Here is a 12,412-nt window from a genome sequence, read left to right on the forward strand (position 1 = left end):
TCTGAAAAATAACTAGGCTGGATAGAATGACTGATAATGACCCTTTCCGCAGCAGCATTTTTTGACTAGTTTGCTGTGTGTCAATCCAAGAATGTTCACTTTGCTCTGGACAAGGACATTGTTGCTGCAAAATAGATATTAAGCATGAGACTCAGAGTGGGAAGGGATGGCAAGGAAACGTGTAGGTGCTTGCGCAACACAGCTGAGCCTAGCCTTGGATTCACGTAGTGCAGGGTCTGGCCATGTGAATGAAGACTCTTCCAGATGATTCCAGCCCCCAGCCATTCAAGTCACTCCCACCCACTCAAGTCTCCTTAGTTGAAACACCAGACATCCTAGAACAGAGATAAGCCATATATGCTGTGCCTTGTCAGTGTTTCTAACCCTCAAAACATGAGTTGAACAAAATTGCTTCATGCCACAAGGCTGGGTGGTTTGTTACACAGCAGTAGATAACAGGAAATGGGGGAGGAGGTGTCTGAAGGGTGGTCTGAGGATGAAGGTTTCACCTTATGCTGGAGAAACGTTACCAGTGGGTATCCTCCTGAGCCCATTGACTTGGAGAGCCACCTCTGGTCTTGGATATTACTCTACTCAAGGTAGCCTGGTGCTCTTGGGAGAGGTGGCTCAAAGCCTGTGCTGTCCTGGAATGTTGTCAAGTTTATGGACAAGGAAGCCCAGGCATCTTTCTAGAGGCTGTCACAGACGCTAAGGTACCAGTCAGTTGGGGGGTGGGGGAGGGTTGGTTCATCTGTACATCTCAGCACCGCAGTATCTAGGAAGGCTAAACTGGGGTGGGGTTGCTCATGTGAGTAGAGGTCCTGTGTGTGTGTGCGTGTGTGTGTGTGTGTGCATGCGCGCTCAGTCATTAAATAGTGTTAGACTCTTTTCAACCCCATGGACTGTAGCTTGCTGGGCTCCTCTGTCCATGGGATTTCCCAGGTAAGAATACTGGTGTGGGTTGCCATTTCCTCCTCCAGGGCGTCTTCCCAACCCAGGGATCCAACATGAGGCTTCAAAGTCTCCTGCATTGGCAGGCAGGTTCTTTACTGCTGAGCCACCTGGGAAGCCCCAGAGAGATCCTCTAGGTGCATCTTATACACTCTGTCTCATTTCATCCCCACAGTAGTCCTGTTAGATGCTGTAAGAAGGAGTGTTTGCCTACTTTACTTATGAAGAACAAGTTCAGGGACTTCCCTGGCAGTCCAATGGTTAAGACTTCCCACTTCCACTGCAGAAGGTGGGGATTCCATCCCTGGTGGGTGAACCTGCATGGCCAAAAAAAGAAAGAAAAAAGGAAAAAAAAAACACACATTAAAAAAAAAAAAAAAGATTAAGTTCAAGTGCCATGACCAAGACTGGGAATGGCAGAGCTTTGAACAAAATAAAAGACTGAATCTGTAGCTTTGTCCTCTGGGACTGTCTTAAGGAGCCGCCTGAATAGCCTAGGAGGGAGGTTCTGGGAAGGGGCCTTCATTTCTTTAAACAGCCTCTTGTCTTGAAATAAGACCACTGAACTTGATTTACATTCTGTTTCCATTTCCTTCCACCACCCCCTCCACTCTCATTCCTTTTTCCTCCCGGGATTTTTGGCAGGAGGAAGAGAGGAACACTCCACTCCCCAGTCTTTCACTCGGAAAGGCGGGGGGACGGGGCGGGGGAGCGGTGATCCGGGGCTTCACTCACCAACGTGCCAGGCAGGGCTGGGGGCACTGAGGCCAGGCCGCTCCCAAGCGCGGGTGGGGGTGAGCTGACGGGGAGGTGAGGAGGGAAGTGTTCCCCCACCCCCATCACGGCCACCACCCCACTGTGGACCTTGGATGGTAAGGTTTCCACTCTGGCTGGGAGGAAGGGAGAGGCCTGCTCCCTGTTGGGATTTCTCTCACGGTGCGTGCGTGGAAGCGGCGGACAAGGAAATACCACTTTCTGAGTGATCTTGTCAGGCTATATCGACTGTATCAGCTCATGCACACCAATTTCCAGGTTAGGCCTGGAGAGGTTAGCTGACTTGTTCAAAGCCACAAAGCATGTAAGCGGCAGAGTCCCTGAAAACGCCAGGTCTTGCCACTGGCTTTCGCCCCCCTCTCCTGGGAACCTCGGCTGTTGGAGGTGCCCTATCCGACCTGGCGGGGAGGCTTGCAGCCCTCACTCCAGGGTGCCCCGAGGGGACTCCCGGCAGGGGGCGCTCCAAGCCGGGTCTCGGGCCTCCGGGCGCGCCTCCAGCCGGAGCCTGGGACGGGACCCGCCGCTCCGCCTCCTCGGTGGCTCTGCGGGCGGGCGCGCAGGGAGCAGAGCAGATCCGAGAGCGGCGCGCCCCGCCGGGCCCCGGTGCCCACCGCGCCCCTACTCCCGCCGCCGCGCAGCCTCCCGCCGTGAGTAGCGCTCATCTGCGGGCTCGACGGGCGGGACGGGGTGCGCGGCCCGGGGCTAGGCTGGAGCGGGCAAATTGCTCCGGGGCGTTAGCCGCCTATTCCCTGTCGCCGCCGCCCACCCACCCCCGCCCCCGGCTATGGCCAGTCTTGGCCTTGGGCACTCTGGTCGGTCCTTGACCTCCGGGACCTGACTGTTGGCCCCCTAGGGCCAGCTTCGAAGTCTGGCCTTTTGACCAGAAGGATTGGGTGGGAGCGACGGGCAGACCGGGCGCCTAGGGGGGAGATGGGAGAGAGACTTCCATCAAGTTAGGACTCCTTGACGGGGGAGAGCACCCCAGATTTCTGGGAGGAGAGGGGATCTGGGCTTCTCAGCATCCTACACTTTACTTACCTCCTTCTCCTGGTGCGAGGAGCTGATGCGAGGAGGCTGCTCCATCCGCAGCCCATCAGCTTTCTCAGTGGCAGAAGGAAGCTGTGGTCCCCGACGTCTGGAGCCCGGGATGGGTTAGGGTGGGCAGGGGGCCAGCCAGTAGGTCTGCAGCAGGCTAGGGTTTTGACCCCAGCGTATTGTCAACAGTTGACCTGACTCTGGGCTAGGCATTGTGGATGGCTCATGGCATGTGTGGATCTGGCTCATCCTCACTACTTTGGGGAGGAGAGGTAGCCCAGAGTGGTGAGCACGGAGGCCATACAGGTGGTGGTAGGTTAGGAGGGTGCGCTGAAAGAGAGGATGCCTAACTGCTGCCTCACTGGCAGGTAGGAAGGTCCTAGGGGCAGGTGAAGAGAGCACATGCCCTGGTATTTGAGAATCCAGTGAGGGTGGCAGGGGGGCAGCTGGAGGTTGCTGCTGTGTTTTCTGACATTGTGTTTCTCAACTGCTTTGTATATGGCATTCCTTGGGAGAGTCCTGGTGACCAAGGGATGCTGGCATATTGGCCTCTTCACTATTGCTTCCGGAGTCCTGTTCTTCCCCAAACCACCCATCTCCCGAGATGTGTTTTTAGCTTCTGAAGTGGTTCCATTCAGCAGCCTTGAGAGAGGCTTGGGCAGGGGCACAGGGGTGTGTGGATGTGAGTGGGTGTGGGACAAGTTTTCCACTGGTAAGAAGGAGACCTGAACTGACCCTGACCCAGTCCCTGTCCAGTTCAGTTCAGTTGCTCAGTCATGTCTGACTCTTTGCGACTCGATGGCTTCTCTTCCATCACCAACTCCTGAAGCTTGCTCAAACTCATGTCCATTGAGTCGGTGATGCCATCCAACCATCTCATCCTCTCTCGTCCCCTTCTCCTCCTGCCTTCAATCTTTCCCAGCATCAGGGTCTTTTCCAATGAGTCAGTTCTTTGCATCAGGTGGCCTAAGTATTGGAGTTTTAGCTTCAGCATCAGTCCTTCCAATGAATATTCAGGACTGATCTCCTTTAGGATTGACTGGTTGGATCTCCTTGCAGTCCAAGGGACTCTCAAGTGTGTGCAGGGGTGTGTGGGTGTGAGTGGGTGTGGGGAAAGTTTCCCACTGGCAGAATGGAGACCTGAACTGACCCTGACACCCTCCCTGAGGGCCCCCCAGTTGTTAGATGTGGAATGAGCAAGCAGGCTGCTCAGCAGAGGTGGACCTTTACCGGGAAGATAGTTTTCTCATGTCCACTTAGGCAGGTGGCTGAGGTTCTCTGAGTCCAAGCTTCCTCATCAGAGACTGAGGTGTGTCACAGCCTCCAAAGCTTGGAGGTGCGCTGTAATGTTGGACGGCCCTCCCCTCTGTTGACAGCTTCCTCAGAGCCTGATTGTGATGATTCTTCATGGGAGGGGGTGTAAGGGAACAATCGTGGTCCCATTTTACCTGCGCTGGGTGAGGATCTCTGAGAGTTCAGCAGGGTGGGCTGGGTTCCATGAGGGAGGGACTTAGTAAGGTTGGAATTTCCTCAGGAGATAATCCTTCAGCCTTGGAGGCCCTCTCCCAGGTTGTTCCTCAGGAGGCCACTGGCCTCCCAACCCTGGAGCCACTGTTGGAGGGTTGAAGTGCTGTTGACAAAAGCCGGGAAGAGCAGCTGGCGTGGGCTGTGTGACTTTTAGCAAGTCCCTTCTCGTGTCTGGACCTCAGTTTCCTCCTCTTGCAAAACAAGTGGGCTTGACCAGACAGCAATGGGTTTCAAACTCCTCCCACCCCTGAATTCTTACACAGAATCCTAACGTATAGTGTAGATAAAGTGGAACTTTTCTAACTTCCCTTCCTGATGCAAGTGGCTCCTGAGTGGAGACTAAAAGTCCTCCAGGTTCCTCAAGGTCCCTTTTTGTGAGGTTCTAGGAAGTCTGTGATATGCAGATGACACCACCCTTATGGCAGAGAGCAAAGAAGAACTAAAGAGCCTCTTGATGAAAGTGAAAGAGGAGAGTGAAAAAGTTGGCTTAAAGCTCAACATACAGAAAACTAAGATCATGGCATCCGGTGCCATCACTTTATGGCAAATGGATGGGGAAACAGTGGAAATAGTGGCAGACTTTATTTTTTTGGGCTCCAAACTCACTGCAGATGGTGATTGCAGCCATGAAATTAAAAGACACTTGCTCCTTGGAAGAAAAGCTATGACCAACTTAGATAGCATATTAAAAAGCAGAGACATTAGTTTGCCAATAAAGGTCCATCTAGTCAAGGCTTTGGTTTTTCCAGTGGTCATGTATGGATATGAGAGTTGGACTATAAAGAAAGCTGAGCCCCAAAGAATTGATGCTTTTCAACTGTGGTGTTGGAGAAGACTCTTGAGAGTCCCTTGGACTGCAAGGAGATCCAACCAGTCAATCCTAAAGGAGATCAGTCCTGAGTGTTCATTGGAAGGACTGATGTTGAAGCTGAAACTCCAATACTTTGGCCACTTGATGCGAAGAGCTGACTCATTGGAAAAGACCCTGATGCAGGGAAAGATTGAAGGCAGGAGGAGAAGGGGATGACAGAGGATGAGATGGTTGGATGGCATCACTGACTCAATGGAGATGAGTTTGGGTAAACTAGGAGTTGGTGATGGACAGGGAGGCCTGGCATGCTGCGGTTCACGGGGTTGCAAAGAGTCGGACATGACTGAGCGACTGAACTGAACTGAATCGAGGAAGTCTGTCTTAACTTTCAGAAATGTTGCCTAGTATTAGGGTTGGGGGCAGGAATGTGAACTCTGAAGATTCCACTAAGGAAGATGTGAGCATTAAGATGGACTTTGCCTGTGGAATGCCTGGAGCCAGTAGCCTGGGCCCCTAGCCAAAGGTTGTATCAGTGCCTTCTGCTGTGTGGTTTCATCTTTTGGGGGCCAGAAGGGTCCCTGTGCTTCTGGGTCCTAGATGGTGACTAATTCCACCTCAAAATGTCTCCCCTTTAGTTTCATGTCTCTAAACTGGTGATATGCAAATTCATCTTGGGGAGCAATGTTAGGAAGGGGCTTTAAGTTAATAGCTGTTTTTACCTGATGAGCTTTCTGAGCAGCAGCTTTGAAAAGGACAGCTGGGACACTACATTTAAATCAAACATTTTGGAGTGCCTGCTGTGTACCAGATCCCACAAGGGGATAGAGGTGAGAATGTCACAACTCTTGCCCTCATGAAGCTCCAATAGGCAAGAGGGAAGGAACTCATATTTGTTGGAACCATCCAGGGACTATTAAAAACACTTTACATATGTTATCTCATTTGTCCCATAAAGCAGATATTAGACTCATTTTTAATTATTTAAAATTTTGATTGCACACAAAATAAGGGTACACATGTACATCAAGAAACAGCATTGGCAGCACTCAGAAAGCTCCTGTGTTCCCTTCCAGGTACAATCTCTGACCCAGGTGTGACCACTATTCTAACTTCTAGCACCACGGTTTTGTTTTACCTAAAAGAGAGTTACACAGTTTGTGGTCTTTTGTGTCTGTTTTATTTCATTCAACACTATGTTTGTGAGTTTCATCCATATTGTTGCAGGGAGCAGTAGTTTATTTATTCTTATTGTTATATAATAATTTCATTATATGGGTATAACTCTAGCCATTCTTCACTTGATGGCTATTTGGTTGTTTGTGATTTTTAGATATTACTAATAGTGCAGCTGTGAACGTTCTAATGTGGAGCATTTTGGAAGCCATCTACATGCGTTTCTGTTAGGTACGCCCATAGATACTGCCCAAGAGTTTTCCAAAGTAATTGTCCTAATGAATACTCTCCTAAGCAGTGTTTGAGCATTCTCCAAATATTCACTAACCCTAGGCATTGTCTGGACTCATTCTCTTTTTTTTCTTTTTTTTAAAAATATTTATTTGGCCGTGTCGGATCTTAGTTGTGGCACTCAAGATCTTTAGTGTGGCATGCAAACTCTTGCATGTGGGATCTAGTTCCCTGATTAGGGATGGAACCCAGGCCCCCAGCAATGAGAGTGTAGAGCCACCGGACCACCAGGGAAGTCCCTAGACTCATTTTCTATGTAAGTAATTTGAATCTCAGAAAAGCTGTACCGTGCTGTGTGTGCTAGTGGGTGGCAGAGCTGGGATTCAAACCCAGGCCTGTGTGCCTGTGCAGTCTGTGCTTTCTCCCTTTGGGTTACACATTGACATAGAATATGATATGAACCAGAACATGGTAAACTCTAACCCTAACAGTTTGTAAAGAGGCCTCTGTGAGAATTTAAAGAGAAGAAGAATTTTCCATCTGTTTTGTAAGGAAAAGAGTCATGGAGGCTCATAGAGATGGTAGCATTTGAGCCTGGCTTTGCGGGAAGGGAAGAGTTTTACTTGGAGGGCTCTCCAGGTGCCCTCCCCCCATCCCCATCCCTTCTGCCATGAAAAGGGCCCAACTTGAGCTGGGGTGTAGCAGGGGTGAAGGTTTTGGAGGAATAGGAAAAGTCTACTTGGGGCTGTAGTCGAGGATTTGTGGGGGAGGGGGGCTATGCTGAAATGGTGAGTTGGGGCCAAACTGGTAGGCCTAGTTTGAGCTTAGTTGGCTCCCTTGGCCCCCAACTTCTGGTCACCCAGGATGTGAGCACAAGGCAGGGGCTCATGGTTTAGTTGGGGAGGTGGGACAGTTTCAAATCCAGCTCAACTCCTGATAGCAAATGCAGCTGGCCTCTAGCCAAGGAGAATCTTAGCTGTTCCTGGGACCACTCTCAGGGTATCTGCCAACAGAATTTTTTTGGAGTTTTCTGCTTTCATCTAGCTGTGGGAAATTAGTAGCTACTCATACCTCCACCCCCAGGATCCGGCTCAAGTGGTTTGTTTGGAAGTATTTTTACAGCAAAAAGAAGCTGATAGATAGCAGTCCTGCCACCCTCTGCCTAGTCTTAGGAACCTTGCCATGATGGGGGTGGGGGTGAGGGGAGCTGAGCTTTTGATCTGGTCAAGCCAAACTTGCCAGAATCCCAGCTCCTTTTCCTCAGAAGGGAACAGAATTGGTCTCAGTGGCTGTGGGAAGCAGAAACATAATGACCTGGGGATGAGTTAAACAGTAATAGCAATAATCATCCTTCTTATTTGCCTGGCAGTTTATGTCTTTATCACAGTGGATCCTCACCTGCATGTGTGAAGTAGGTGATATAGATGCTATCACCCCAGGTTACAGATGAGGGGGACTGAGTCCCAGACAGGGAGCCAGACTGCTATGGGTCTTGTGACTGATGCACCCACAGACTAGCCTAGGACTGGGGATCCTGCTCCTTTTAGGATTCCATACTCGCCAGGCCCTGGCTGAGCAGAGTGAGACCAAGCCAGTAGGAGGCTCTGTGATGGACAGGCAGGAGAAGACTGGCAGGTGACCCTGAGAGTAAGACCTGGGAGCCAGGCCAGTTCCACCTGGAGGTCTTCAGGGATGTGTGTGCCTCGGTGGAAGGCAGAGAGGAAGGTGGCATCTTGATACCAGAACTCTGGTTTGTAGAGGGCAGAGGAAAGAGGCTGAAATATAGACATCACCTGAGAGTTAAAACAGCTCCAGCCACTTGACATTGATGAGACGTGCCCTTATGTAATGGTACCTCCACCCAGCGCGGTGAAAACAGTATTTTGGGGCTCACAGGGCCTGGGCGTGGTTGGTATCTGATTGCCAAGCAGAAGAAAAGCTGCCAGTGCCAGCCAAAATGAGCTCTGAGAGCCCTTTGCTAATGACTCTTGAAAGATGCATCCACAGGTAGCTGTTTTTAAAATTTATTCTTATTTTATTGGAGTATAATTGCTTTGCAAGGTTGTGTTAGTTTCTACTGTATGGCGAAGAGAATCAACTATATGTATACATCTATCCCCTCTTTTTTGGATTTTCTTCCCATTTAGGTCACCACAGAGCACTGAGTAGAGTTCCCTGTGCTCTGCAGTCAGTTCTCAGTAGTTATCTATTTTACATATACCATCAATGATGTGTATATGTCAATCCCAATCTCCCAATTAATCCCATCCCCCCTTCCACCTTGGTATCCATGTATTTGTTGTCTACTTTTCTGCCTCCATTTCTGCTTTGTAAGTAAGATAGTCTACCGTTTTTTTCAGATTCCACATATATGTGTTAATAGACAAAATGTGTTTTTTTTACTTCCTTCACTCTGTATGGCCGTCTCTAGGTCCATCTACGTCTCTACAAATGACTCAATTCCATTCCTTTTTATGGCTGAGTAATATTCCATTGTATATATGTATTCATGGGTAGCTGGTTTTATCTTTATGTTGTGCTTACTGTATCCTGGGCCCTGCCCTTAGGGTGCTGTCCAGGGTGGCATGTGGCTGTCCCAGGACTAGGGGGCTCCCTGGGGCAGAAGGATCCCAGGGGAGGGTGCAGACGGTCTCTTCTGTGGTGATGCTCTGTGTGGCTCAGAGTTGTCCTGAGGTTCTCACTAAGGTGCACTGGACAGGCAGAGTTAGCACCACATTGCTGCTGCTACTACTGCTAAGTCGCTTCAGTCGTGTCTGACTCTGTGCGACCCCATAGACGGCAGCCCACCAGGCTCCCCCGTCCCTGGGATTCTCCAGGCAAGAACACTGGAATGGGTTGCCATTTCCTTCTCCAATGCATGAAAGTGAAAAGTGAAAGTGAAGACACTTAGTCATGCCCGACTCTTAGCAAACCCATGGACTGCAGCCTACCAGACTCCTCCATCCATGGGATTCTCCAGGCAAGAGTACTGGAGTGGAGTGCCATATACAGACGCGGAAACAGGCATCCCACTGACAGGAGATGAAGTCATAGAGTTAGTTGTGGGCAGAACTGCAGCTAGAACCTCAGGTTTCTGACTCCTTGTGCCTATTGTTATTTGCCACACCTCCTCCCCAATCTTTCCCTTAGGGCGATGAGTGAACTGCACATCAGTTCAGACTTGAAATTGGGTGGCACAGCCCCTGAGGGAGCTGAGGTCATGATAATCCCTTACCTTTCTACTGCAGTTTATAGTTTATAAAATAATATCCTGATTTGCAGTGGTTTTTGCAGTATTAACCCTTTTTACAGATGAGGAAGTTAAGACTCAGCAGTTTAAATGACTTAGGCAAAAGTGGGACTCGAAACTGAAGCTTTTTTAAAATTATTTTTTTAGCTTTATTGAATTATAATTGACATATAACATTGTAAGATATTTAAAACATACATCATGGTAATCTGATACACTTATACATAGTGAAAGTATTCCCCTTGTCTAGATAATTAACATGTTTATCACCTCGTGCACATTTATCCTTTTTTTTTTTTTTTTTTGAGAGAACATATGTTTTCCTCTTCAGGAAGTTTCATTATTCTGACTCAAAACTGAGTTCTTTTTTTCCTGCATCACAGCTGCCTCTTTTCTCAGTAGACCTGAATTTTGTGAGAACAAATTGCCCAAGTTGCCCATGGCTCTGTTTTCTCTGAACATGTTCAGAGCAGATCTGTCTCCTTAACAAACTTGAATTAGTATAAATCAAGTAAGAACCATACATCATTGGTCACAGGTCCTGAGGAAAGGCTCGATCAAGCCTGTTCTAGAGGAATGAGAGCTGTGAGCTACCTTTCAATTATTAGCCATTTACTTTGGGGCCTAGAGTCAGACTGGTACCAATGGACACATCTGTCCTAACCTCAGGATTTTTCCTGTTTCAGGGCTGTACGCTCCAGGCCTCAATGAGGAGCCCAAACATGGAGACGTTCAAGCAGCAGAAGGTGGAGGACTTTTATGACATCGGGGAGGAGCTGGGGAGGTAAGTGGCTGTGAGAGCTGCACTGATCGGTAGATCTTATAGGTCATGGGCTTGTCACGGGGCTTGTGGAAATCTTTACAAACAACCCAGAGGGTGATTCATTGTCCTGGGCGCCTCTGCGAGTAATCCTCTCTTTGGAAATAAAGACTTGCCAACAGAAGGGACTACAATTGTTGAGTTCCATGTTTTCAGTATAACCCAATTGATGGTTATGGCAAATCTAAATGCCTCTTGTTTTATCTGTTACTTTGCTCCCAAAGCCCTCCCCAGGCTCTGGCCTGAGACCTGACCCATTGGTTCTTTTCTGAAACCCACTTGGGATTCTCCATGGCTTTCAGGGTTTTGTTCTGTCAATTCAGAGCCTAAATGGCAGGTGAAATCATCTTCCTGAAAAAAGCTTTGCATCGAGTGACAAGCCATGCAAGCCTGGTCGTGAAGCTTCCTCGGATCTGAGTTATTGGCTGCATTTTCAGGTTTGCTAAACCCACAAAACGGACAGGGATAAGCTCAGATCTGAAAGTAGTTACCGTCTGGAGAGAAATGAAGACTTGCTGAAGCTCTTTCCTTGTCTCTCATTTATAACAAAGCTAGTATTCGGGTGGTGTTTTAATGATTACAGAATACCAGTCCTGGAGTTTGGGTCTCTTAACAATTCATGAAATGGGAATAGTCTTTTTTCTTGTTTTTCATGAAGAAACTGTGTTCTAAAGAGTTTAAGAAAGTTGCTGTAAGTTGCTCAGCCAGCAAGGGATATGGCCAAGGTCTGGCCAGTCCAGTCCGCACCTGCACACCTGTTATGCTCTCTGATGCACATGGTTCTTGCACACTCACATGTGTTCACAGTGTACCCAGCCCCGTCCCTCCACACACCCAGCAGAGTAAAAACCTGGGGGTTCAGGGCCTTCACTGTATCTGTGCTGGGAACAGGAGCCTTTCCCTTTCAAGAGCTCTTGTGTCAGGACTCATCTTTTACTTCCTTTTATCTTTCTTTCTTTATTGTTTGCAAATATATGTATATATTTACTTCCTTTTATTTTAAGCATTAGGATCATATTGAATTTGTTAGTGTTTTACCACAGTTTTTTAAAAAATTTGGCCTTACCGTGTTGCTTTTGAGATCTTAGTTCCCCAACCATTGATCAAACCCACGCCCCCTGCAGTGGAAGCACAGTCTTAACCCCTGGGCCACCAGGGAAGTCCACTACAGCTTTGAATATTACATCTTAATGTATTATACAGGTTTGCTCATGTCATTAAATATCTTAATGCAATTTTACATTTCCTTGTACATTCATGCCTCAATTATTCAGCCTTTTCCCCTACTTTTAAAAATATGCAGTTTCCATTTAAAAAATTTTTCATTACTAAAGCTGCAATGAACATCTCTTAGCAGAAATTTCTGATCCTGTTTTTGATTGTTCCGTTAAGATGGATAACTAGAAACTGGGTCACTGGGTACTTTTATTTTTGAAGAAAAACTAGAAAAAGCTTCAAAGTCAGAGGAGCCTTAGTCAGGGAAGAATGGAAAGTGCAGTTATGGGAGTTCCCTGGTGGTCCAGTGGTTAGGACTTGCAACTTTCACTGTCGGGTCTGGGTTCAGTTCCTGATAGGGGAACTAAGAACTAAGATCCTGCAAGACACGTGGCATGGCCAAAAAAGAAAAAAGAAAGTGCACTTACTTCAGGTTCAGGAAGTGCTTGTCCTGGCTGACTGGCTAGGTCAGGGAGCAAGTATCTACAGAGACCCCCGAAGGGGAGATTCCTCAGCATTCTGTCTGAGCCGCTGCCCCTGGCAGTCCAGAACCTGGGAAGGGCTGGGGGGAGGCTGAAGGGCGGTCACCTGGACTCTGCCTCTGAGTGGGAAGCAAGGTTCTCTT

The 12,412-nt window shown here is 48.4% G+C and overlaps 1 protein-coding gene across 1 annotated transcript in view; it reads left to right on the forward strand.

The window, feature by feature from the left end:
- The first annotated feature begins 480 nt into the window (after positions 1-480).
- Positions 481-12,412, forward strand: part of DAPK2 (death associated protein kinase 2) — a 135,445-nt gene continuing 123,513 nt past the window's right edge. The window contains exons 1-2 of the mRNA XM_061431028.1: positions 481-713; positions 10,439-10,536. Coding sequence (XP_061287012.1) covers positions 10,460-10,536 — 77 coding nt within the window. The 5' untranslated portion in view covers positions 481-713; positions 10,439-10,459. The remainder of the gene's footprint in view (positions 714-10,438; positions 10,537-12,412) is intronic.

The sequence above is a fragment of the Bos javanicus genome, chromosome 10, assembly GCF_032452875.1.
Source record: "Bos javanicus breed banteng chromosome 10, ARS-OSU_banteng_1.0, whole genome shotgun sequence".
NCBI classification, from domain to species: domain Eukaryota; kingdom Metazoa; phylum Chordata; class Mammalia; order Artiodactyla; family Bovidae; genus Bos; species Bos javanicus.